This window comes from Taudactylus pleione, unplaced genomic scaffold (genome assembly GCF_031769625.1).
Source record: "Taudactylus pleione unplaced genomic scaffold, aTauple2 ptg001357l, whole genome shotgun sequence".
Classification (NCBI taxonomy): Eukaryota; Metazoa; Chordata; class Amphibia; order Anura; family Myobatrachidae; genus Taudactylus; species Taudactylus pleione.
The window spans coordinates 366,192-393,810 of NW_028285757.1; the positions used below are offsets into that span (position 1 = coordinate 366,192).

General features: G+C 41.0%; 1 protein-coding gene across 1 annotated transcript in view; it reads right to left on the reverse strand.

Annotated features, from left to right (window-relative positions):
* Positions 1 to 723: 723 nt before the first annotated feature.
* The window catches only part of LOC148443005 (A.superbus venom factor 1-like), a 164,805-nt gene continuing 137,909 nt past the window's right edge, over positions 724 to 27,619 (reverse strand). The window contains exons 35-41 of the mRNA XM_088463400.1: positions 19,965 to 20,054; positions 14,159 to 14,264; positions 11,205 to 11,294; positions 8,382 to 8,465; positions 8,116 to 8,199; positions 6,086 to 6,221; positions 724 to 865 (exon numbers count right to left, since the gene is read on the reverse strand). Coding sequence (XP_088319526.1) covers positions 724 to 865; positions 6,086 to 6,221; positions 8,116 to 8,199; positions 8,382 to 8,465; positions 11,205 to 11,294; positions 14,159 to 14,264; positions 19,965 to 20,054 — 732 coding nt within the window. The remainder of the gene's footprint in view (positions 866 to 6,085; positions 6,222 to 8,115; positions 8,200 to 8,381; positions 8,466 to 11,204; positions 11,295 to 14,158; positions 14,265 to 19,964; positions 20,055 to 27,619) is intronic.

The window sequence follows — 27,619 nt, forward strand, 5'->3', positions numbered from 1 at the left end:
CACCATCGACAGCATGCCCCCTTTGGTGCGAGACCCATAATGACAGCTTGGCTGTCGCTATGCGGGTCTCATGCATGCCCACGACGGAGCTCCCTCCGTCGTGCGCATGCGCATTAGTGCACCATCGACCCGCTTGAAAGCGTCCTGCGCTCGCGAGCGGGTCTGAATTAGGCCCTGAGTACACAGGTTAGTGGATTCTGAAGGGGGGAACTGCAGACTGGCTGTTAGTGCTGCTGACAGCTCATATATACCACTCTGATCACAGACCCTTCTTTTACAGGTCAAAAATCACTCCCAGATGTATCACTCCATCCCTTCTACAACTGTTACCAATGTCTGTGAAATGTAGACATGCAGCACTAAAGTCCACTGCCATCAATGATATCACCTGTTGTGGAGAAACTGATATTGATATTGGATTCTTACGAATGATTACACTTATTTTTTTTTAGGCAGATATTGTTTTGTTGTTTTGAGTATTTTTAATACTGAGTGTTGGGTACAGTGGTTCCGCCATCCTCACTTTGGACACATAGAGAAATGTACTGTACAGTACCTCCCTGACACTACATGTACTGCATGGAATATAATGTGTGTACAATACAACAGAATACAGTTGGTTCGCTGTTTTAAAAAAATACCACAATAAGATAGATAACTCATTTATTGTTACATAGATTCAATACATTTATATGATGAATATGTAACATAAAAAAAGGTGATTTAACTGATACAGCCGCGGTGCGATAACTCTTCTGAGAACTGGGCTAGTTCCTCGCAGAGCTCGGTATTCTCACGTGTCTGGCAATCCCTGGTATTTGGCCACAACTCAAGCCATGTGTCCTTGGTAATCATGTAAGCATACCTGCAGGGAGATTATAATGATGAAATTAGAAGTTTATAATGTTAGGAAAGATAACATACATTATCGCTGTGCAAACTTCAGAACAAACAATTAATTCCTAAATATTGGTCTGATTCAGAGATTTACGCAATGCCGATATTTACACAGATTGAGCGGTTTTTAGCTATTGCGCATGTGTGAAAGCCACACTGGGCATGTGCAGCAAATTAATTAGGTTCACACTTACTCAAAGAATTCACTTGCCAAGTGAGTGACAGGTAGTCAGTGTTTAGGGGAGGTAACAGGGGGCTGATTAGAAAAACGCAAGTGTGTCTGACTATTTAAACACCATTTCATGGGTGTGCATAAATTAGCCACTGCGATCTTCAATTAAGTATTTCTGCGTGTCACGAGAGACACTAAGGGGTATATTTACTAAAGTAAGATTTTTTAGAAGTGGAGATGTTGCCCATAGCAACCAATCAGATTACAGCTGTTATCTTCTGGAAGGTGCTAGTTAAATGTTAAGCAGAATCTGATTGGTTTCCATGGGCAACATCTCCACTCCTAAAAACTCTCACTTTAGTAAATATACCCCTGAGTGTGAGACAGGTCAGACTAGCCGTATAAGCAGCATGGCTGCCCAATATGTGTCAATGTTCCCAATGTTTACATGTCTATTACTGTTCCTAAGAAAAGTATAAAGCATTTTTAAAATGTTTCATATGGCAGATACAGTATGTTCATTTTTAATATTATTGCAAAATTAGAGAAAGCATTTTTTTTAAATAAATTAAATGATAAAATTATATTTGGGGGGCATAAACATGTATGTAAGTTGATTTTTAAGTCAATTGAAACCACTATAAAATGTTTTAAAAAAAAACTCTAACTTCCACCTGCAATGTTTAGGACACCTGTCCCATCCATATGACCAGGCCATATACCTGTCCTACATCTTTTAACCCATTAAAATCTGAGAGAAATCTGTAGGAGCTCCCCCTGGTGCTGCCCACTTGCACATACGGCAATTTCCATTGGGTGCATGTGCAGTAGTGCTGTGAGGGGGTGAAGCAGGAAGTCAGGTGATCACATATACAATAATTTCACTTCTTATTGACCACTGGTACAGACTGTTATTGAAGCCCCAGTCCTGGTGACTGACAGATCATACATTCTGCTGAACACAGATTCCTTATTCCCAAAAATTGTGCCAATAAGGAATCTTTAACATCAGTGGCTGGCCACAATAGATAATAAATATGACCCAGAATATAAATAGTATTAAGAACTAAGACGACTGTCCATGGTTAAAATGCTAGACACATGTTTCATAATGAAATGATTTCTTGCAAGGCACAAAACCGACATATATTTACAACAGGTATTTAATGGGATGATCAATGAATTGATATTCCATAGTAATTAACAACCACCTTAGCCTACCATGAATTGTCACCGATTTTGCTATTCTGTCTTGTTCTCTGCATAATAATTAACCTTTCAAGTAGTTCCAGAGTTTATAAATATTAATAATAAATTAGAAGATCCTTTCCACTGGTGCTCTTAATGATAAGAGTTATACAGTATCCTTGTAATGATTATGTCCATTTAATATATTTTTCAAATTGTAAAACAAAACTTAAATGTAAAAATAATAATATGTATCCATATTTAGTGCCAATGCTAGTTACATTTCATATTGACAACATTTAAATGCACTGTTTATTTAGTTCTTATGTATGTTTTTTTTCACTTTTTCATTTTCATTTTCAGAATTTTGTTTTGAATAATAATACCCTTATATAAATGTTTCAATGAAATTTTAATATACAAATATATGGATACTGAATTTAGTTATCCATTTTTTAAGTGTAGGAGTTATTTTTAAAAAAATAATTAAAGAATTTTTTGTAAAGTCTCCCTGTACTTGTTCTACTCAACATTATAGTTACAAGATTTAGCAAAAACAGACAGATACTTTATGTAAAATGCATGCTCCAAACAAATTTTACACAAATTTTATAAAACACCAGAAAATGAACATTATCTCCAAAATGGAAATGTCATATATGAAAAACTAAAATTTCAACAATTCATTACAGCTCTTTGGGTGCAAAAAAGGGCTCTGTTTTACATAAAAGCCTAAATCTTTCACCATCATCAATGGCACTTATATGTTTAACCCCAATAATGATCACAACTAAACAATTTACACTACAACCCATATTAAAATGGTGAAATACACAATGTAGCATATACTTTTTAATATATTTAACTAATGCTCTACAATTTAAAATGTTCTTTGGACTCATTTAATTCATCAGGGTACAAAGAATGTACAATATCCAGTATGCTTCCCAAGCACAGAGTCTATAATAATGCTAGATCTATTCCACAACTGGATTTTTTTTGAGTGGCTATTCTTATGGTATTGAGTGGCTATTCTTAAGGTAATAGCCGCTCAATTTTTTAATATATATGTGTATGCATGTGTGTCTGCATATATTATATGCCAACACATGCACATCAACCTAAATGTATATGTTAATGCATGGGTGTCTAGTGGCACTACATATCCTTTTTCAGGGCTCAACAAATTTTTCTAAAATCTAGTAGCCAGAATGAAAGTGTAGGAGCCAGACCACCGTCCCAATATACTATAAAAATATAATATATTTTCCCCAAACCAATAAGGAGATGTAATTATTGGACTAATTAAAGTAATTGGAAACTTCCATTTAGTCCTATTAGCCTAATTATTCATTAGGAGAGTGTCCAATGGCTTCTGAATCAAGTCCTGACATTTTTAACTCAAAATAAGGATTTTTCCCTGATTGGTAATAATATATGTGAATGTATTAATATTCATGTTTATCTATTAAAATATAATGGATGCCAGTGTTAGCCTTCTCACCCACTCCCCTCTTCCAGCAATATGCAGCCTCCACCTCTCCCCCATGCCAGCCTCCTCACCCACTTCCCTTATTTATGCCAGCCTCAGCCTTCTCTTTCACTCTCCTATTCCAGCAGCCTCCTCCTTTCTCCTCATGCCAACCTCCTCACCCACTCCCCTTATTCCAGCCTCAGCCACCTCACCCACTTCTATATTCCAGCAGTATGCAGCCTCCTTTCTCTTCATGCCAGCCTCCACTCCCCTATACCAGACTCAGCCTAATAACCCAGTCCTCATTCCTGCAGCCTCCGCCTCATCCGATACCAGCCTCCACATCCACTCCCCTTATGCCAGTATCAGCCTCATCACCCACTTCCCTATTCCAGCAATATGCAGCCACCTCCTCTTCCTTCATGCCAGCCTCCACACCCACTCCCCTATGCATGCCTCAGCTACCTCACCTAGTCCCCTCATTCCTACAGCCTCTTCTCCCCTTCAAGCCAGCCTCCACACCCACTCCCCTATTCCAGTCTCAGCCTCCTCACCACTTCCCTTATTCCAGCGGCATCCTCCACAGCCCTCATGTCAGACTCCTCACACATTAACCCTCACCTTATGCCAGTCTTAGCATACTCATTCACTCCCCTGTTCCAGCAGCATTCCTGCTCTCCCCTAATCTGCCAGTCAGCCTCCTCACCCACTCTCTGGCTCATGGCAGCCTTTGCCACCTCACCCACTCCCCACAGCAGCCAGGCTCCTCTCCCCAGACTTCGGTCTCCAAGTCCTCTCCTCCCTCTGCTGGCTTCTCTCCCCACACTCCTTCCTTGGCTCCTCACCTCAATCTGGTCTCTGGTCAGGTGCTGGCGCTTATTTCTCTCAGGCGCAGTGTCCTCCTGGTGATGTGGCTTTCTGGGCATCTTTCCCCGTGGTAGCTGCATGGTTGCTCCTCATGGCGTCCACATCTACCTCCTTCCCAACTGTCTGTCCCAGTGGCTGCATTCCAGTTGCTGTTGCTGGGCTCCTCTACACTGCACAATGTCATGTGCATGCATAGAGCCAATCAAAGGTCACCTGCTGTAGGCAGAGCTGGGCTAATCAATCATAGCCACATAGACTGACAGCAGGCAGCCTCCTGCTGTCGGCAGCGGCAATATATAGTAAAAAATATATATATTGTCCGCTAGGGCTGATGAGGATCTGCTTCTTCCCATCCTGGATTATCTGGTCGCCAGGTAGCAAAATTTGGTCTCCATGGCGATCTGGCCCGCGGAATTTGTCGAGCCCTGTCTTTTTTGCTGTAGTACTTAGGTGAATATTATAATATATGTAGGATGGTTATTTATTTTCGTCTATCGTTCAATATGTAAATGTACTAAAAATCCCTTTTTTTTTTAGAAATTACATGCCTAACATATTTCTGTTCAAATGTTACAATGTTAAGCTTTTCTTTTTAAGAATATCACACTATTAGATGTGCTACTTTTGCTTAAGTTTCTATTTAAGAAATTTCATGGTTGTCAGTTCTTTTTAGATGTTTATGATCTTCTTAAATATGTTGTTATATGTAAAAAATGTTGTTTTAAAATATATTGTGCCTATAAATAATTAGTTCTGCATCTGAAGGAGTGCTTTTTTTCAAAACAGCTGAGGATCAATTAAAATCAATTAATTAAGTAGACTCAGCTCTTTAAACTCCATTCTTTCTTCTACTATGACTATACATTTTGATGAAACAGTTATTATACCCGGAGAAACAAGTCAAGACGGCTGCTTAACCTCAAAACCCAAGTACCTGCTAGTTTTCTAATGGATATCAAATATCAACTGCACCGTGTGATGTCTTAGTGTTTTTTTTTTTTAATTAATTTTGCAAAAATCTCAAAAAAACTTTTTCCACGTGGTCATTATGGGGTATTGTGTGTAGAATTTTGAGGACAAAAATGAATTTATTCCATTTTGAAATAAACTGTAACATAACAAAATGTGGAAAAAGTGACGCGTTGTGAATACTTCCGGATGCACTGTATATGGGGAGGGACTTGGACTGAGCCCGTAAATATTACTCTGATTGTGTACTAATATGATAGTATGAGCACCAATAAGGAGTATTTTTACAATATACTATTTTTCATTCTTGCAATGTCAAGTGTGTTTGACATTGATTATAAAGATTATATACAGTATATGCATTGTACTATATTTTATATTATAAAATTAATGCAATAATAATAATTTATTAAATAATACATTATAAATATCTGGGGGGATTCCTGGGTCCAAGTCAAGAATACCATCAGATTCTACCACTAATTTATCTTAGAGAATGTTTCTACACTGTCACTTACCCAGAACCTGTGTCCCACAGATCCTTACTCTCACCCCAGATCAGGTAATCTTGGCCTTCCTGTAACTGTAAGGCTTTCTGACATTTGGCATGGCTGATAAAGTTGCGTTTCCTATTTGTAACATCGATCTCTGTGCCTGGGAATGGACAATAGGGACATGTGAAGAAGATTTCTCAGTAAAGTGACAGAAAACAAACAAAAACACATTCAGTACAGATCTAAACTAAACCAAATTGATAGATATGGCTTTCGGCAGTCTCATACCATGATTGAAAATGTCAAATGATTGAAAAAGCAATTTATTCTTTTTTGGTATTTCATTTATGTTTTTAACATTCCCCAAAGAAATTAGCTGCAATTGCAATTAGTGGCGGATTCCAGTCTAAGACACACATGTATTAAACTACAATAAGGAAACAAATAATAGATTCACACAGTAATATGTTACTTTTTGAATTACATACAAAATGTGGGCAGGTAAGTAACTTTGCACCTGGACAAACCATGTTACACTGCAGGTGGTGGAAATACTGTACATTATATAAATTTGTCGATGCAGGGTATAAATACTGGCAGATTTTGCATGTAGCCCACAAAGACTGGTCATCTTTATGGTCACTGCAATTTAGATCAGTGGCGTCCCTCATCGCGGTGTCACCCAGGGCGGGGAGGGATGCTGGACACCGAAAAAGGGGCATGGCCTCGTGGGACGGGGATGTGTCCTTCTGGATGGGGGTGTGGCTTCGTGGGATGGGGCGTGGCCTCGCGGCCCGAACCCCCATTGTCCCGTTCTTCTTACCAGTGGGGCCGTGGGGGAAGTCAGGTGTGCACTGTGCAGGAGGGGAGCTGCAGACTTGCCAAGAGGCTGCAGTGCCGGCTCCCTCACAAATGTCAGAAGCCGAGTGCTGCACTTAATACTACAGTGCTGCACCTGGCTCCTGTCACTGAGGGGGGAGACTGCACCTTGGTGTCACCCCTAGGCGGGTGACACCCGGGTACGGCCCACACCCCCCGCGCCCCCCTTATGATGCCATTGATTTAGATTTTAGCTAGGACATGCCCCTAATATAAGTCTCTCTGTACATTTTACCTCTTCCCTACCTGGAGAGCAGCATGGTTTTATTCACCAGACCTTTCCCCATAGCAATGTCTGACCTCCTTTTCCTCATCCTGTTGATGCAGAGAGGAACACTGATATGGATTAGATTGGACTGGATCCCTTATATGGGATGCTGGTTGCAGGTCTCACTTATATGGGACCGTTTAACAATTGTACTAGTTTGGGACAGGAGGACTGGTAACTAAACAGACACTTGCGAGTGGAAAGAACCTTTAGGATCTAACGCTTCAAAACAGTACACACTGCTAGTGTTATTGTAAGTGATGTAAGAGAAGGGGCAGGGGCATTTTAAGAGAGGAGGGGGCTTATTTGCAGCGTCTGTTTGGGCCACCTCCTCTCTGTCAGCGCAATGAGCGCTATAGATTCTGACTTCATGTCAGAATCTACTACGCATGCGCCGGTCTCCGGGAAAATGGCGCCAGTGCCTATTTTCCCGTGGACATATTTTCTGCACATGCGCAGGTCACAGGGAAAATGGGCGCCGACATTTTCCCAGTGCTATTTTGCTGCTCTGCAGTTCCGGTCCGGTGCGGAGAGGTAAGTATTTATTAACTACAGGTGCAGGGTGTGCCGTGTGGGCCTCCCTGGACCCAGGGGCTTGTATGCACTGCACACCTTGCACCCATTATAAAGACGCCTATAAGAAGGGGACATAAAGGGGATTATGCACTAATACTGTACATCAAATATAGGCCACACTCAATTTTCCCATTCTTAATATGATTTCAGTTGTACATTAAATTTTCGTGTAGAACAATGTATCTGATGACATGTTAAAAAATTCAACAGGTGACGCTTTCAGAGAAACAAGTGTACAGTTATTATAGTGCACTTGAAAACAATGGAATGATATAAGTTGGAGGGAGAACAGTTTAGCACAAATGCTTCTGAAACATTGTGGTTTAGTTACCTTCCTTAATGACAGTCACAATAGTCATCACGTAGACGTCATAGTTGTCCCTGTGCTCGATAGCGGTGAGCTGTGTCTTGAAGACTGTGGGAGAAAATATCAGTCATTTGAAATGAAACCAACTTTTTATACCTTCTGCATGAAAACAATTAAAGTCAGTAGTCACATGAATATTAAATGAACAAAATATTTATAGGGCCACATCTTTATTGTGTGATGTCAGTTTCCAGATTGTTAATAATATAGGGACATTATAATGATCTCACCATAGTCCACACCCACGTCACATGCTTCGGTGAGTCGTACAACTGCATCAACCTCATCTAATTGTTGCTGCATAAAACAATTTCCTGCAAGATGAACAATCAATGTCAATAGGTATTTTCTTAAAACAATTGTATTATAGTTGATGGGGCCTATTTAAGGTGAAAAAATGTGTGTGGTGATTATTTTGGATTGAATGAGCTGCAAGTTCAATGTAATTATTGGAGGCACTCATCATTCCCCCCTTTACTTATTACTTTAATTATCACTGCTGAAAAGATGCTCTTTCTGTGAGGACAGCTTTTCAGAACTGTGAGATACTTCTCCTGCTTCTCCGAAGCTCCCTGATAGTATCCTCTGTCCAGTGTGTCCAGTCCTTCCCTGCATCCTCTGCCAAGTGTGCCTGCTCTCTCCTTGTATCATCTTCCCAGTGTGCCCACTCTCTCCCCGCATCCTCTGCCCAGTGTACCTGCTCCTTCCCCACATCATTGACCCGGTGTATCTGCTCTCTCTCTAGATGCTCTGCCCAGTGTGCCCGGTCCCAACCTGTATTCTCTGCCCAGTGTATCCATTCCCTCTGCTCATCCTCTGCCCAGTGTACCTGCCCCCTCTCTGCATCATTGGCCCATTGTGTCTGCTCCCTGCATGTTCTGTTCAGTGTGCCTGCTCCCTCCCCACACCCTCTGCCCAGTGTACCTGCCCCCTCTCTGCATCATTGGCACATTGAGTCTGCTCCCTGCATGTTCTGTCCACTGTGCCTGCTCCTTCCTCACATCATCTGCCAAGTGTGTACTCTCCCTCCCCACACATTCTCTCCTGGGTCTCCCTACACAGTTTGATCCCATCACTTCTGCTCACCAGCATTGTGCAGACAAAGTCCTCCCTGCCACTTCTCCCCTGGGTCCAGGTGGAGGCTGCTTTCTCCCTCCAGCCCGAAGACACAGCCAGCAGGTGAGCCCTGGACTGATTGGTCATGCAGCAGCAGGTGCAATGGAGAGGAGAGGAGGGGGGGACTTTAGCTGAGAGCCACAGGGAGGACACAGATCTCTTACACTGCACACGTTACAGTGTAAGAGAGCTTGTGATGGGTTTTGGACGCTATAATCTATCACAGGATGTCGTACATTTACTGTACACTATCAAGCTTTGCAAAAAATACTTTTCAGAACTTAACGAATTACATAATTCCTATGTCCCCATTCTAAACTATGGAGACTGTGGGAATTATCAGTGGATAAATGTAACCATGAGATATCAGTGATATCTCCTGAATTACACAGTTAATGAATGACCCTAAAACTGAAATTCTACAAACATAGGTAAAAATTTAAATTTTCAAATACTAAAAAAAAAAAAAAAACTTAAGCGATGATAAATATACACCTTTGTTTCATAACTTTTCTGTGTGAAACACAATTACAAATAAACGTTTAACTATTTAATGTTCCTTGGACCAGACTGGCCACATAGCAATTCTGGCAAATGTAAGAAGTACCGACAGCCTAAAGAGGCGTTCCTGCCACTTGAAAGCTTAGGCAAGCAGCTCCGCCTCCTGGATCTCTGCGTGGCCAGAATGCTGAGATAGGGCGTGATGTATTGCCATGCCTCCATGATACACAACCACGCCCCATTTTTCCGTGAGCATGCACACCAATAGCATGTGTGCACAAAGAATGCAAAATCGTGCCCCCACTCCATCCCTGAATGCTCCTAAAACATTTTATTAATTCTGATGTTGTCTATTCTTTTCATTAGAGTCACAAAGTTTCTATTGCCATGTGTCATGGCAAGGGGTGAATGAGGCAATTGAGCAGCAAAGCAACTATTTATTATTAACTATTAATTTTTAACTATTTATTATTATGAATAGTGGGCCTGATTCAGAGCCGGACGCAATTAGCGCTCGCTCGTCCAGAAAATAGGGGTGGCTATTCAAATGAACCGTTTGCTGTTTGCGGTCTGTTCACGCCTCTAGGTCTGAACGAGCGAACAAAACTTGCGGTCGTTTTTTGGGAAACTACGCCCCCTGGCCGCTCGCATCCTACGTCATGTCCGCTATTTATTAGATTAATCGAGTACATCGACCAGGGTATGAACTGCTCGCTATTCTTGGGGTTGGTTTTTGCTACCACAATTTTGCGAGCAGTTCTGGCTATTAAATAACCCAGTGACGTGGTCAATGACGCTGCTATTTTAATTATGCACACCCACAAAACGCCCGTTTTGACCTTTAAGCACGCCTGCGATCGGATCTCCACTCCCCGTTTTCAAGCACCTTCCCCTGTTACCACCCACATACGCCTCATCCTGTCACTCAAATTAGCAGGCATTCGCTATATTGCGAGCACATGAATTTCGGCCGCACTGACTGGTTCGCGCATGCGTATAACGATCCGTACGCATGCGCAGTTGGGCAAACATCGCTTGGAGCGAACGAGAGGCCGCTTACGAGTGGCTCTGAATCAGGCCCAGTATCTTTATCTTTATGTAATGATAAGTTGTATTGTTGTATCATTCATGGAACAAATAAGTAATACTGTGTACAGGTTAACACACCAATCCCTACTGTATATTATAATGGTAGAAGTAGTGATGGAAAGTACCATGGCATTAGACCACAGTGTGTGCTTTTACAGTATACAGCAATGAAATGTGTGTTTCCAGAATACAGATGCTCAGTGTCATTTCCACTTGATTATAATATGCATAAATTAACATGTATTTGTGTTATATACTGTAGATGTAATGGAATCATACACATGTAATAATTTATTCACACAATGTACTGCTAAACACCCAAGACAAGCTGTTACATTGTATCTTACCCTCAGCACAGCGGCACATCTCTCCCTGGCAGATCCTACCCAGAAGCTTACTGCCCTCATCCACATGGTAGAATTTAGTGCAGCGGTTTTCTGTCAAGAAAAATACAATTTAGTATTCAAGCCAGTTACTTAAAAGCCTGGCCATGTTAGCTGAGAGAAACCTGTAGAAATGGTGGTGGTAACACTAGGGGGTAAATTTACTAAGATGGGAGTTCTTTTAAGAAGTGATGTTGCCCATAGCAACCAATCAGATTCTACTTCTCATTTATCTAGCACCTTCTAGAAGATAATACCTAGAATCTCATTGGTTGCTATGGGCAACATCACTTCTTAATAGAACTCCCATCCTAGTAAATTTACCCCTAAGAATCAAATTGTGTTTTTGATTATGGTTTATACAATGTGGTCCCATCTCTCTTGCACCACAGTTATAGATATGGTGACTGCAGTGATTGATGTATTATTTGTTTGTACAATTTTTCTATGGTCACATTTCTCTTGCACTCTATTTAGGATGATTAAATCCAGCTTGCAATGGGTGAATCCAGATGTGTCTGTTAGCTACTGTACTATGCTATGGGGATGTCCTACATTTAGGCTGTGAGTATGAATTAGAATACTTCTAGACCAAAAGAGACCAAGGGCCTGATTGTGAGTCAGGTCCATCCTCGCCCACTTTTCCGTACGGCCGTGGGAGCCCATGGTACTTCCTTATGATAATGTGTGAATCTGTCCTTGTATGGTGAATATCCATGTTGAAGTCCCCTATTCTTACATCCGCAATCATCATCAGTACTATTGGGACTTGCACTGACCCCATGCTGGATGCAGTTGATGAATGGATCAATCAATCCATGTGCACTTGTAAACTACATCTGTGCAAACATGCCTGGTCCAACTTTTGCTAAAAAAGTTCGTGAATTTGCATAACCCACAGATACAGCATTAGCTAGATCTGTCCATATTTTCACTAGTGTTCACTTCAGAATCAGGCACCAAATGTGTCAACACATCATTCCAGTAGAAAAACTGTGAATCAATTCCTAACCAATGTGCAAGGACCATCAGAATACTAATTTTGAATTCATTATCCAAGAGGTCTCTTTGTTGCCTTGTTGTGGTGAAGAAATGACATTATTGATTGGGAATAGTCCTACATTGTGCCTAGTGTTCTAGGGCAGGAGGTAGGGATAAAAACTATTGGGTGTGGTATGTTCGGTCAACAGTTCTCATGACAGCAGGCATCAGGTCAACATGAGAATGTCAACTTGGTCAAAAATGTTGAGAGTGACCACTTCGATATTCATCATGTCTACATGGATGGCATGTTCACATGATAGAATGTAAACTTAACATCCCAATCACTTATCAGTAGAAGTGGCTGCTTGGGTTCCAGCATCGACTTCCAGATCCCAACTGTCAGTGACCCGCACTTCCAGCTGAGACATCTGATGGAGCAGCATCTGGCGAATATTTTAGCCCTGTTCCTAACCCTAATCATTAACCCTCCCCCATGTTCCTAACCCTAAGTCCCCCCGTAGCCTAACCCTAAACTTCTCCCCCACAGACTAACTCTTTCCCTTCTGGCGGTACCTAAACCTAACCGTAGGCATTCTGAGATTGTTGACCTTTCAGATGTCAACATTGTGAATATGTCAAAAGTCTGAGGATGTCAACATGGTGCCTGTCGACATGTTGAAACATGTCAACATTCTAATGTCGACATTGTGGTGTAGAAATTATTAATGTCAACATGTTAACTGTTGACCATGTAAATAGTTATATGAAAACTAGACGGTTGAAAGGTGATCTTATAACTGTAGGGTAAATTAGACAGTTCCTGAAAAAAGATACAAAATCACTTTAGTCTAAGGATTGGGATTAGTCACAAATCTCTGATCAACAATCCTTTCTCAAATAGGCTGCTGGATTCCAGTTACTGTTCATGGCATTTATAACCTGTACACCACAGTTAAGATCTTTTTTGCACTTATTGTAAAACATAAGGAGGTACAGTATATAGTATAGGGTGAGTGTTATAGTGTAGTCAGAGGGGATAGTGCAGACCTGTCCTCATATATCTAGCCTAAATATGCCATATGGCACGAGACTCCCAGCCCAATGGAGCGGAATCTGCAGGTAATTCCGGCAGCTGTTTAGCCACCGAATCAAATACCAAGAGTAGCAGCCTGGCGGTTCAGAATCCTGACAGCTGATGGTAAGTACCCTAACCCTCCCCTCTCCCCCCTAACCCTAACCCCCCTTAGGGGTGCCTAAACCAAACCTCCCCTCCTAGTTCCTAACCCTAACCTCCCCCCGTTAGTGCCGAAACCTATCCCCCCTCCCTGCACCCAAAACCTAACCCCCCCGGGGGGTGCCTAACCCTAACCCCCATAGTGGTGCCTAAACCAAACCACCCTTCTCTTACCCTAACCCTAACCCTCGTGGGGGGGTGCCAAACCCTAAGTCCCCCCGGGGGTCTCTAAACCTAACCCTCCCCCCTGCAGGTAGATGCTAAGACACCCAGCATACCTTCATTCGGTATGCTGGGTGTTGGGATTCCATAGTAGGGCTAATTATAGGTGTCAGGATTTTGACGCCTATCTTTAGTCCCATGTCGGGATGTAAGTGTCGGGATATTGGGGGGCGAAATAGCACCGGTATCCTGACTGCATCCCCAATGGAGCTGCTCCAAGAGGTGTAGTGTACCATCTTTTTCTTTAAATTTCACATCTTAAAACATGCGACTTTAATGCATCAGGAATTAGTTTTAAACATGTAAGAGTATAATGGGCTGATGCACAGCTGCCTGCAATTGTGCCCCAAATTTCAGATGTAAAATGTCTGAAGGTGTAAACTGAAAATGTTCTACTGACTGAGCAAAGTCAATAATATTTTTTTTGTTGTTTTTAGTGTCAGTGACAGATCATACCAGAGGGTTAATAATGCCTTACCCGGGGAGTAATAGTCATACACTGTCACAGATGCTGGCTGAATAAGACCAACTTCAAAGTATTGATGGAGATCAAATTGTATACACTCCTCTTCTGTGTGGGAAATCTGTGTATAGAATTAAAAGCATTTAATGGTGAAAAAACTTAAAACAAAAACTAGATAGTTATATCATTTTGAAAAAGTCCACATCAACCCTTTACCATCTAAAATCTTATTTTAACATAATTGGGCCACTAGTAAACCTCATAAACAATCAAAAAAACTTAAGTGAAAAAATAGGATTTTTGGACTTACCATTCAATTTCTCTGAATCAATTTAGGGGGCACTGTTCACCTTGGGGTTTAATGGGTGCAGTTTCAGGTATCGGAACTCATGTAATACTAAAATTGTTTGCTTTCCAAAAAACCCGAGGGTAGAACAGAGCAAGCAATCAAATAAGAACAACACTCAAACACATAGAGAACAATAAAAAGCATGGAAATTCAGAGTACCCCAATTTGATTCAGGAAATTTACTTTAACTGTAAAAAACTGTAATACTGTATTTTCTCACTCATTCACTGCAGACATTCCAAAGTAGCTGGGTGGTGAAGGTACATTTAGACATTTCTGAACTAAAAATTTTCTGCTCAATTCTGGCTGGTGTCTTTGGATTAAAAAACATTGATTCTGTAGAATTTAGTGACAAATATGGATAGAGGACCTGGTTGCAAGTCAACCTTATTTTTTGAGTAAAGCTTTAAGCAGCACATGAGATATTCACTAATCTGGTAGAGTTGGTTGAAATGTTATCTGGAGCTAGATTTTTCTTCAAGATATATGCATGCTTTATCGTAGCTATACTCTAAAGATAGATAAGGCCAAATGTAAACATTTAAGATATACCAATCTCAATCACTGCCTAGACAATCTTGTAAAAAGGACAACATGTAAGCCAAATTAAAATAACTTTGCAAGTTGGTGTGAGATCCCCTGCTAATTTTCCTCATTCTAAGTAAGTTTTTGAGGAGACAGGTTTCATAGCTCTTTTCATATTTTGAGTAACCTTCCCAGATATCATCTTAATTTGCATAATCATGGCCTCAACAGCCACAGTTTTATAGCCAGGCAAGATTTTCTGATAAGATGGACCTTGTTTTATGAAGTAATTTTTTTCAGAGACAGCCTCCAAGTTGGCTGTTAACATACGTAGAACCTCAGCATATTATGACTTTCTTGGCTACTCTGAGTGCTCACAAAGTCACTGGCACATAATCATCCTTGGCCTTCTATATTAGTGGTTCTCAAACTCGGTCCTCAGTACCCCACACAGTTCACGTTTTCCAGGTCACTGAGCCAGTGCACAGGTGTAATCATTACTCACTGATACATTTTAAAAGACCCACAGATGGAGCTAATTATTTCACTTGTGATGCTATGAGGAGACCTGGAAAACATGCACAGTTTGGGGTCCTGAGGACCGAGTTTGAGAACCTGTGTTCTAGAGTATCCAAGAAGGCATGGTAATTTGAGGAATAGTTATACTTGGTTGCACTTTCATTGACCAAAATGGAATCCAATCAAGCTGATTTTGGAGTGGAATTCTTGTACATTACCAAGCAACTTTGTGGTCCAGCCAAAAGATCATTATGTCAACCTCTGGCTGAAAAAACTTTTCCAAATCTGGTTGGAGACCTCAGTGAAGGTATTCCGTTCATTGGGATGAATGGCATGCTAGCTCATAAAGTTAGATTCCCAATCTTACACCTCTGAAATGAAGACTGCAGGTGGTTTATGTAAGTCACTGTCATGGTTTGGCCTGACTTATTACAAAGAAGTCTGACCCTTATGAGGTACTCAGCTCATAGCAGGAAATTCAGCACTGCTCTAAGCTTGAGAATGTTTATAAATATCTTTGAAAATTTTTTTTATTCATATAGATTGCACCACAGTATAAATCTTATAAAATCACATATAAAAGAATTTTAACATTAAAAATAGTCATATATTACACATTCTATTAAATTGACAACATATACATCTGTATTTATGACAGTCAATATATTCAATATCAATAGGAGAGCATTATTTTTATGCCGGCTTACATTTAGGAATTGTTGAACATATAGGGATGAGCTCACCCGTTTGTATTATGGAGTGCCCACGTCTGTAAAAAATCTTGATAGATGTCACATATAGACAACCGTAGAATGTAGTGTATTACCTATGTGCTGATGCACTAAGGTACTATGTTCACAAAGATTATAAATCTGCACGAAGAATGGATCCGGTATTCGTCACATATGAAATAGAATCACTTTTGGTGTATACCCTTTGTATCAACTGCACAGTTTCTGTATAATATTGTGTATTCAAATGGAGACAGAGGCACTATGTGGCTCTATCTCAGTCCATATGGTATTGGTGTAGAGGCTATGCGGCTCTATTTAAATATACGGGTGCTTGTTACGGCCTGGCAGGGGTTTGCGGGTACTTTCAAAGCAGTCGAGCCAAAATACTATTCCTGTAATATGTAGCCAACCAGGGATTGGAGGAAGGTGTCTAATGACACGGAAACACGTTGAGCAAATACCTCACGGCTCACAGCAGAGACAGAGACAGTCCAGATACAAACATCAGGAGACTGCAAAGCTCCAATAAAGCCAGCATATATTTGGAGTGGTCCCCGACAAATGTTTTTATAGCTGACACCGCACATAAATCATGTGCCTTAAAGATCTAGGCAGAGTCGCATAGTGCTATACAGCACTACCGGTCAGAACAGAGGAAAACTTTTCAGTGCACTGAACTCAGTTGGAGCCCTAAACACATTACTGGACGGGTGAGTCTGTCTATTGGACATTAAACCTAGCACCTTTGCACACTTGCAGGCGGTGACGCCAGACCTCCCTCCAATCCCTGCTTGACTACATATTACAGGAATAGTATTTTGGCTCGACAGCATTGAAAGTACCCGCAAACCCCTGCCGGGGCCGTAACAAGCACCCGTATATTTAAATAGAGCCGCATAGCCTCTACACCAATACCATATGGACTGAGGTAGAGCCACATAGTGCCTCCGTCTCCATTTGAATACACAATATTATACAGAAACTGTGCGGTTGATGCAAGGGGTATACACCAAAAGTGATTCTATTTCATATGTGACGAATACCGGATCCATTCTTCGTGCAGATATATAATCTTTGTGAACGTAGGCCCTCATTCAGAGCCGCTCGTTAGCTGCAGTATGCTCGTTCCGAGCGATGTTCGCCCATCTGCGCATGCGTACGGTTTTTAGTACGCATGCGCGAACCAGTCAGTGCGGCCGAAAATCGTTTGTACGCTATATAGCGAGTGCCTGCTATTTTGAGTGACAGAATGAGGCGTATGTGGGTGGTAACAGGGGAAGGTGCTTGAAAACAGGGAGTGGAGATCAGAACGCAGGCGTGCTTAAAGGCAAAGCGGGCGTTTTATGGGTGTGCATGATTAAAACAGCAGCGTCATTGACCACGTCACTTGGTTGTTTTATAGCCAGAACTGCTCGCAATATAGCGGTAGGAAAAACCAACCACAAGAATAGCGAGCAGGTCATACGCTGTTCGATGTACTTGATTAATCTAATAAATAGCGGACATGACGTATGATGCGAGCGGCCAGGGGGCGTTTTTATCAAATAAACGAGCGTATGTTTTGCTCGCTCGTTCAGACATGGAGGCGTCAACAGAATGCAAGGAGCGTACGGTTCATTTGAATAGCCACCCCCTTTTACTGAACGAGCGAGCGCTAATTGCGAGTGGCTTTGAATCAGGCCCATAGTACCTTAGTGCATCAGCACATAGGTAATACACTACAGTCTATGGTTGTCTATATGTGACATCTATCAAGATTTTTTACAGACGTGGACACTCCATAACACAAACGGGTGAGCTCACCCCTATATATTCAACAATTCCTAAATACTGTATATGCCGGCATAAAAATAATGCTCTCCTATTGATATTGAATGTATTGACTGTCTTAAATACAGATGTATATGTTGTCAATTTAATAGAAAGTGTAATATATGACTATTTTTAATGTTAAAATTTTTTTATATATGATTTTATAAGATTTATACTGTGGTGCAATCAATATGAATAAAATTTCTAATTTCTGCCATTAAGAAGCGCAGCCAATATATATATATATTTTTTTTATATATATATTTATTGAAGTGTTTGCACATCCTTCATTTTGGCAGCAGTTTCTTTCTGGTACCAAGTCTTGTATGGGAGCGCTGTTTATCAACCTCTTTTTTGTCTTTATAAATATCTTGCCTCATTTCGAAAATAAAAGACCCTGTACAGTAAGTAAAGGTTCAGCAACAATCATCCTCATCCTTTTATTTACAATGATCCAAACCCAGATTCAAAGGAACTTTTTTCACCTGCTTCTGAATACTCTTATACTCTGGTAGTAAGACTCTGGACCTGATTCAGACCCGCTCGCTTGGATGCGTTCGCTCATAGCTGGCCGATTTTTGCATTGCGCGCATGCGTATGCATTTTGCTGTGCGCGTACCAATGTGAGAGATCAGGAAGCCATTCGCTTGCTGCGCAGAGACTGCCCAGCAGAGTGAGTGACAGGAGAAGCCATTTGTGGGTGGTGCCAGGGGCTGGCTGCCAGAAACAGGGTGAGTGGAGATGCGAACACAGGCGTGCCTGAGTGTCTCAATGCCGTTTCAGAGGCGTGCATAATTTCTAGGCAGCATCATAGTTCATGTCACCTAGCTGTATTTTACATTGAACTGCTCGCAGTGCTTGCGGTTGGGTATGGTCAGACACAATCGCTGCGATCGCATCCAATGGTACTCGATGTACCGATGGTTGCATACACTTCCTGGAGATGATGTGCGCAAGTGGGCGTCTTAAGACAGGTTGGTGGGTGTCTGCATACACAGAGCGATTGCACCCCCAAACATAGTGGGTGTGCTAATGCCTTGCTGTGCGATCGCCTGCCATCCCAAATTTGCATACACATCAAGCGAGCGAATGCATCTAGCGAGGATGTCTGAATGAGCTCCTCTGACATCTAGTGTCAAAGTGGAGACCGAGCTAGGACAAGACTAAACTTCTGAGTTTATTACCCAAACATGTGCTTTGTCATCTATAAATGGGACAGGAGAAGTGAAGCAGATTTTAACCATGAAAGTGTTGTCATGACTGCCATATACGTATTTGCTTAATAACCATGGAGCTGTAGCCACACAGAATAATAAAGTTCAGAACTGATTATAGGATTTTCCAACCACAAAATTCCTGTTAGGGAGAGTCCACTTCTGCAGTCCCTAAGGGAACACAGCCAACGTAGTTGCTTAAGAGTCAGTACTCAAATAATAAGATGGTGTGCGTACCCTGACAGAGTGACAATAATTAGTACAGTAATCAACTATCACAGAAAAAAAATCAGACAAGACCGCAATCAGACAAGACCGCAATCAGACAAGACCGCAATCAATCACTGTAAACACTACTCTCCAATTGTTGAAGAGAAATGGAGGGGAGGAACAGAGTGTAAACAAGCTTTAGATGAGTCCCTAATCCTGTAACAACACACTCTATACCCCATGGTTAGCAGTATATCCCAAAGTGGATGAAAGATAAATAGTCTTTCAATAACAAAAAAAATAGTCAATATTTTATTAGCATGTCATTTAACTAAGTTCAAGCTATTACCCTCCCATAAAGTCATTCACTAATATTAAGGAACGTTGGAGAAAAATATACTGGGACAAATCAAGTTTACAATTAGTACTATATTTGAGAAATTACAGTATTTTCTTACCTTGTCAGTGTACAGAATTAATGTGCCTTTATCAAATTCTCCTTTGTTGATTTCATAGTTAGTGATGACTCTGTCCACTCCCTTTTTAAGCTGTTATTGAAGGGAATATTCATTTTAAATTACAAATTTAAATCTCTCTTACAGAGATTAGACAATTCATACTATGCGAACAAGGTGTACAGTATGGGCATAAGGCTAAAACAAGCCATACCATAAGTAAGAACAAAATATACTGTAATTCACATGAGCTTTCAAGATAAAAAAGTGAGGCCACCTTTTCTACATTTGTAGCTTTCTCTGAAGAAGTTACAGCTGTGATGAAACACGTCAGATTCCTCAATATATTTGAAGATGATATACTCTATTTCTAATAAAAAAATCTCTTAACAGAAACACTGAAAAAATCTAAATGGTATTAAAAATATCATCATTTATTGCAACCCCTATTCCCATTGAAATCAAGGATTTAACAGGTGACAGATGACTGGGCTGAATACTAATTTAAATGCAGAATGTCCAAGGTATTATGTCAGCAAGTAGAGGTGACACACGTCATACTGTACCTTACATGTTTTCTTACATTGCTCTGAGGGACTTAGCAAACAACAAGGTAACAGTCCCTCATTTTCCCTAACTTATTGTTAGTTCACCTGGTTTGGTGGCAGTTAAGTTCAGCTACAGTAGCTTTACTATAGTCCTGGTGTAAAAACAAAAGCAATCATGCATCAGATGATAAGAGAGCAAGAACAACACAGGACTAGTATTGCTGGTCATTGTACTTCAACAAAAACTATTAAAGGAGAACACGGGGAAAAAAGGTGTAAGAAAGGGGACCTCAATCTAAAAATTATTTCACCATCTTAAAGAAAACGTCAACTATGAAGGGAAAAGTTACTACCAAAAAACATACATGGCATACACCACACACAGTGGCAAGGAAAGGCTCAAACCATGGCCTTCATTTGCAAGTGTTGGACCCGCTACTGCTGTTACATGATCTAGAATGCCTATTGTGAAAGCTAGGACCAAACATACTGTAGTCAGGCATCTTTTATAACCACACAAGCACAACCTTCTCACTCTGAGTATAGATGTGTAACCTATAAAACAGTCAAAGTAGAACACAAAAAGAACACTAAGACTAAAGAACAAATTGTGTGTTCTTAAACTTCACAGATCTCTGAGGAAAGTCTAAGGGTGTCCATGAGTTCTATACGTGAGTCTGACATTTCTCACACTGTAATCATAGATAAGCCTCCTTCCACCATTTATTGAACCCTCTGCAAATGTGAGGATGAGTAGTAGTAAAAGTAATAAGAGTGACATAGATATTGAGGATGCTACTGTAGAATTGTAATAGGATGAGTGGGATGTTTGTGTATCTGATGCTATTGAGGATGTTGATGATGAATGTGTTGGAAATTGAATGTGATGAAATTCTAAAGGATGTTGTTGATTGTGTCATAGTTCTTGCCAGTGATAATAATAAGGTCATTATCATAAGACCAAAAAAGTCACTTCTTCCATGTGGACATATTTTTACCCAAATCCTGGCAACATTTTCTGAGGCATCTGTTGCAGTTGTGAGCCCAAAGTAAGTTGAGATAATTATGTTAATCATATAGGCACCTCCTCCCTGTTACATCATTTGCAGCAAGTTCATGCAAATTATTTATGAAAATCTGGAAAATGGTAAAATAATAATAAGCTACCAGCAGTATGGATAGATCCCAGCACATGCAATGTGCACCACCAACACCTTCAACATCAACCTCATAATTAAAAATTGTAGCTAGATTAAGGTAAACTGACTCCTATGCTATCCAGGATTCTCAAGATACATCTTTACTCTCTAGGACTGCTGCTGCTTGGTCGAATCTTCATCACAGAAGGGGACCAAGAAGACTAATAGTCTCATTTCACAATTGACTGTGAAACAAGCATTTGCAAGAATATTCAAGTATGGCCACAGTGCATCATTGAAGCCATGACAGCTTTGTTAGCATTAGATTTGTGTCCAATATCCACCATCAATGCATCTGGTTTTGGCTGGCTATGTGAAGTAATGTGTCCACTATTAGAAAACCTTTGGAAGTCATTTTAAGGGACCCATTTTATGCCTAACCTTACCAGCAAAGTCTCGGATGATATGTAAAAAGCCAGACAAAACAAATTAATCCGGAGTGCCTTACCTCACAAACACCAACCTGGCAGGAGTGTACCATCCTCAGCAAACAAATATACCAACTTTGTAGTAAATGGTAAACAATTAAATCAATGTGACAACATCTATATAATATAAGTTTTAGAATGTAGCTGCAGCATATTCTACGGTGGAAATCCAGGAAAATCAGAATGCCAGAACATAGGACCTGATTCAGACCTGCTTGCTAGATGCGATTACTTGCTTGTAGCATATGCAAACCAGCACACGCCCAGCAGGGCAGGCGATCGCATGGCAAGGCATTAGCATGCCCAATATGTCTTGGCGAGCGATCACTTTGAGTATGCAGACGCCTACTAGCCATTCATAAGACACCTACTTGCGCACGTCATCTCCTGGAAGTGCATAAAAACATTGGTACATCGAGCACCATTGGATGTGCTTGCATCGCTTGAGGTTGATTATACCTGGCCGCAAGCACTGCGATCACTTTCAGTGTGAAATACAACCAGGTGCGTGTACAATGATGCTGCCTGTTAATTATGCACGACTATGAAATGGCGTTGAAACACACAGGCATGCCTGCATTTGTAACTCCACTCCCCCATTTCTAGTGGCCTGCCCCTGTTACCACCCACAAACAGCCTCTCCTGTCACTCATTCAACAGGGCTGTCTATGCTGGGTGAGCGAGGGCTTCCTGACCTGTCGCAGTGGTTCGCGCACGCGCATTGTGATGCATACGCATGCGCAGAATGCAAATATCGGCCAGCTACGAGCGATCGCATCCTAGCGAGAAGGTCTGAATTAGCTCCATAGTCATAACATTAAAAAAGCTTGGAATCCCACTCAGTTTCTATTAATTTGAAAACACATAATCAATGTTTACTATTCCATATGAAAAGGATAATTGGTATCGACAGAATCACAACCCATTGGAGGAATAAGGACAGTTACAATTGTTAGCATGGAAAGAAATTAAATGGATCCAACACCTAGATACTTTATGTCCCAATGGCCATAATATAGAATCAAATGGTTTCAGTGGTTAAAATTATGGTCATTTGTCCTATATTACTTTATGTAATGATCCTACAAGTTTTATGCATTTTGTTAAGTTGTCTCATAAAATATGAACGTTAAACATGTTTTTAAAGATTGTTAATATTTTTTTTATTGTATGATATACACTATGATAGAGATTTCTTTGTTATAGTATTATATTCCTTAGAACATTAATAATATTTTATCATAGTATAAAGTCATACCTTTTTATATAATTGAAAACTGTCAATTATTATAAGAGATTTATTTAAAAAATCCATATTTTTTGCAATGTCAGTAAAAATATCAGGGTGCTATATTACCTTTAAGACAATTGAGCATAATTTATACTATATATTTTTAACATTGACTGAAAAAGTCACTTAAGTTATTCATATATAATACTCTACTTAATATATTCCATTCATAAGCAAAAGAAAAATGAAAAGATGTTTTGTTGCCCTTTTGTGGTAGTATTACTATTGACACTCCCTGTCTTTTTTCAGATTTGGGGGTAAATTTACTAAGAATTGAGAATGGTCGAGATGACAATCTCAGGAGAGTTTAGGCATGATTTTCAACTCGCAAATTTACTAAAGGCAAAGTCGGGTGAGTTAGAGAGAGATTTCTCTCTTCTCACTCGTAAAACTCGGATGAGATAGCAAACTCGAATCAACTCACCATCGGTCAAACTCGGAAGTACTTTTCAGCTAAAAGAAACAGCTCGCAAATTTACCAAGAATCGAGATGACAATCTCGGGTGAGATGCCTGCAAACTCTCTGCCAAATTAAGGTTTTAAACACTCACCTCCAGAGCTGTGAGTTTGGCTGAAACATACACAAATCATTGTGATTTGTGCATGTTTCTGCCTGCAAATAGTTTAAATAGGGTATAAAACTGTGTGTGTGTTTTTTTTACACATTTCTTTATAGGTGAACTACAAGTACAGCAGGCCCTTTATGCCCCACATGCTGGTACTTGTGGTTCTCCAAGTACCAGCATGCAGGGGGAGGCTTGCTGGGACCTGTAGTTCCACTGTAAAGACAATGTTGTTAGTTCTATTTTTAACACAGTACATAGACTATCAACCCGTCACCCACCACCCTAGGGTGGCGGGGATAGCCCCGGGCTATCAGCCTAGGCCAGGGGTGCCCTGGAGAGGAGGACCCCTTTATTAGGGGGGTTCACAACATCCTAGGGATCTCTGGCCTGGTCTGACTAGCAGTCAGTAAAGATGCTGTGGCTGGGGGACCCTGTGAAAGGGCTCCCCTGGCTGTGGCATCAGCCCCCTGCTAGAAAGGGTCTGGTGCTGGTTTTATTTATAAGGGGACCCCTACGCAATTTTATCCCCTTATAATTAAAACCAGGACTGGCCCTGAATCCTGGTGCTGGTATCTAATTTACGGTGGAACCCTACTCGTTTTGTTTCCAAAATTCTAGGTACCAGGACTGGCTGGCAAGTCCAGGGCTGGTTAAGCTCTAGGGGGGGGGGGACCCTATGTAAAAATTTTTTTATAACATTTAACCCGTTTTTTACAGGTCTTAACACACAAGCAGCCAGCACATATCTCACTGATATGTGCAGGCTGCTAGCTCGGGAGAGATTTGCAAAGAGAAAACACTGCAATCTCGGGTGAGTAATCTCATCTTCACTTGCAACTCAAGGGAGATTTCTCGATCTGCTTCACCATCGGCCAACTCACTTTCAGCTAAACTCACTTCTTAGTAAATTTGCGAGATGAAAAATGGGAAAATCACCCGAGATGTGGCGATGCAAATCGAGATTAAAAATAAACTAAACTCGACCATTCTCGATTCTTAGTAAATTTACCCCTTGGTTTCCATAGAAACTGTAAACAGAACTCTCTATCTGACCACTTCCTAGCTCAGTTTACAAAGCATTTACAGCAACTAAAAGTATCTCCGGCAGAGCGGTCATGTGACACTCTGATCCTTGAGAAAGATAAGGTAAACACAAGTTAAAAAGTAGGTATATAGCTTCTATTTGTTGTCACTTAGATATGTAATATGGTATGCAGTCAGGAAGCTGATGGTAGAAATGCCGACTGCCGGATTCCCAATTGTGTTATACCGACAGGGGACTAATGATAGGCACCAAAATCCTTATGCCCATTATTATCCCTACGCCGGGAGCCTGACGCTGGGCATACCGAATGAAGGTAAGCCAGGCAGCGGGTGAGGACAGGCATGGGGGGATTTAGGTTAGGGGCTCACAGGGGGGACAGGGTTGGCACACCCCCGGGAAGGTCAGGGCTAGGCTGGGGGAGGGGGGGTTAGGGTTAGGCTGCAGGTAGGGGGGATGTTGGGATTTTCACTGCTGCCGGTCTTCCGGAGTCATTCATGTCGATCCAACAATGCATTTAATTTGGTTCAGTGAGAGAGCTGGGGCAGCCCAGCAGCTGATGGAGTGCTGGGCTGCCCCAGCATGACTAAAATGGAGGTGTGACTTGCTGACACCCCCCAAAAACTGCATCACCAAGGGAGCATGGCATCGCTGGAAAAGGCCACACATCCTTTTCGGGCCACTTGTGACTTTGGGATGAAAGAAATTGGGAGGTATGTATATCCTCACGTTGTAACCTCAGCACACTATAACTAATTCTCAGGATAGATAGCTATGGCCAAACTTGGAGGGACTGGAATTGAGATTTAAAGGGATGTATTCCCTAATTGGTCCTCTAAGAGTGACTTTGGTGCTTTTTACATAATGTGGTTTTGAAAAGTGTTTTAATTGTTCCCGATTTACTTGCCAATACTGGTTTCTAATTATTTTTTAATGATTTGTGCATATTTTAAATTGTGATACTGATTACTGTATTATTATTGGTTACCATACATTAAGCTTATATAAAACAAATGATGTGTTACAATTAATTCACTGTGAGACAAACAATACAGATATATTTTTATACAGTGAAGATATCTGCTGCTTGAACTTGGGAGGTGGAGATATTGGGCAACTTGGGTAGCAGACTGTTGTTCCTTTTGAACCTGGATTTGGTGGGAAAGTATGGCTGCTCAGCAGCCAATATGGTGCTATGTGCTAGTTGTTGGACACCTCCCTTTCACTAGGTAGGTTGTCTCTGCCCTAAAGGGGAACCTAGGATACTTCCTATAGGTTGAGCCTGTAGTACTGAGCCAGTAAAGGGGGTGGGGCCTTCATAACTCAGGTTTTGATGGGTGTGTAGGTCTATCTCCATGTTGTTAGTTTCATCGAGGTTAAAGCTGGGAATGCAATAATTTCTTAGGCTAGCCATTAGCATCCACGTATATTATGTTCAATAAAAGCTATGATGCTTTATTACATTTATTGTGTTATTTCTTTATACAATTTACTTTAGATGTTTGCTGGTTTAGTGAGTTCCTACACACACTAATTCAGTAGAATTACATTTTTGGACAAAGTAGATATTTAAGTTTAAGTTCTTTTTAATCCTCCTCTCTCTACTGCATAGTAGATCCATTGTTCTCACTACTACAGTACTGAGATTTCCTAACCCTACGCATTTAATTAGATGGTCCGTCAACTTCATAAGGCAGTACTTCAAAGTTTTCAAAAGATACCAGAGGAGATTTGTGAAATTGTTTTTCAAAAGCAATAAAAATAAAAATGTAAGCAATAGTTTTATATTTGAATTTTTTTATAAAAACGGTCTTCAACGCCCAAGAAAAATAGGTTCTTCTTAAGTAGCTGATTCTGAGTCGCACACATTTGCTGCGACCACTTTAGCATCTTTTGCCGCAGTATCACCCCTTACTGTAGGATAAAGACCATGGAAGTCATTCCTATATGACAGGAGTGACATAAACCTCTGGGCTGTCACTTGGCACACTCTGTGATACAAAGGGTTAGCAGTTTGCAGGCGGGTGGTGCTTAGGGTTTTAGTTTAAACCAATAGAGAGTCTAGTTCTCCCTCTTTTCTTCAGGAGTTTGCCCACCCACCCTCCCTAGGTTTTGTTGTTGGTCGTTAGTATGATGTCGGCTTATGTTGTAGTGGCTGGTCTTGTTTGGCCTTTCTTGTTTAAGTGAACAGTTTTGGTATTTCTTTTGACTCCTAGGAGGTTGCCCGTGTGGCTGGGGTGGACTGGAGGGCACTGTGAGTACCACCAGTACAGGTTGGTATGGTCCCCCTCGGTTGCACGGGGGCTCCCCAAGTTGTAATCGCCGCAAGGTCGGGCAGGAGGCCCAAGACCTTGCGAGTTGCAGGAGTAAAGGGGGCAGTTGGTCCCATTATTTTATTTGTGGCGGGCTGTTAAGGCCTGTATTTTGGTTATTTTCTTGTTATGTAAATAAAACATGTTGCTTAGAAACCACCACAGCAGGGGGGCCGTGACGCAATTCACGCCGAATCGCGTCATTTTGGCTTCGCCCCCGCTTCACAATGCCTGTGATATCGGCATTGTGTAGCAGGGGCAAGGCCAAAATG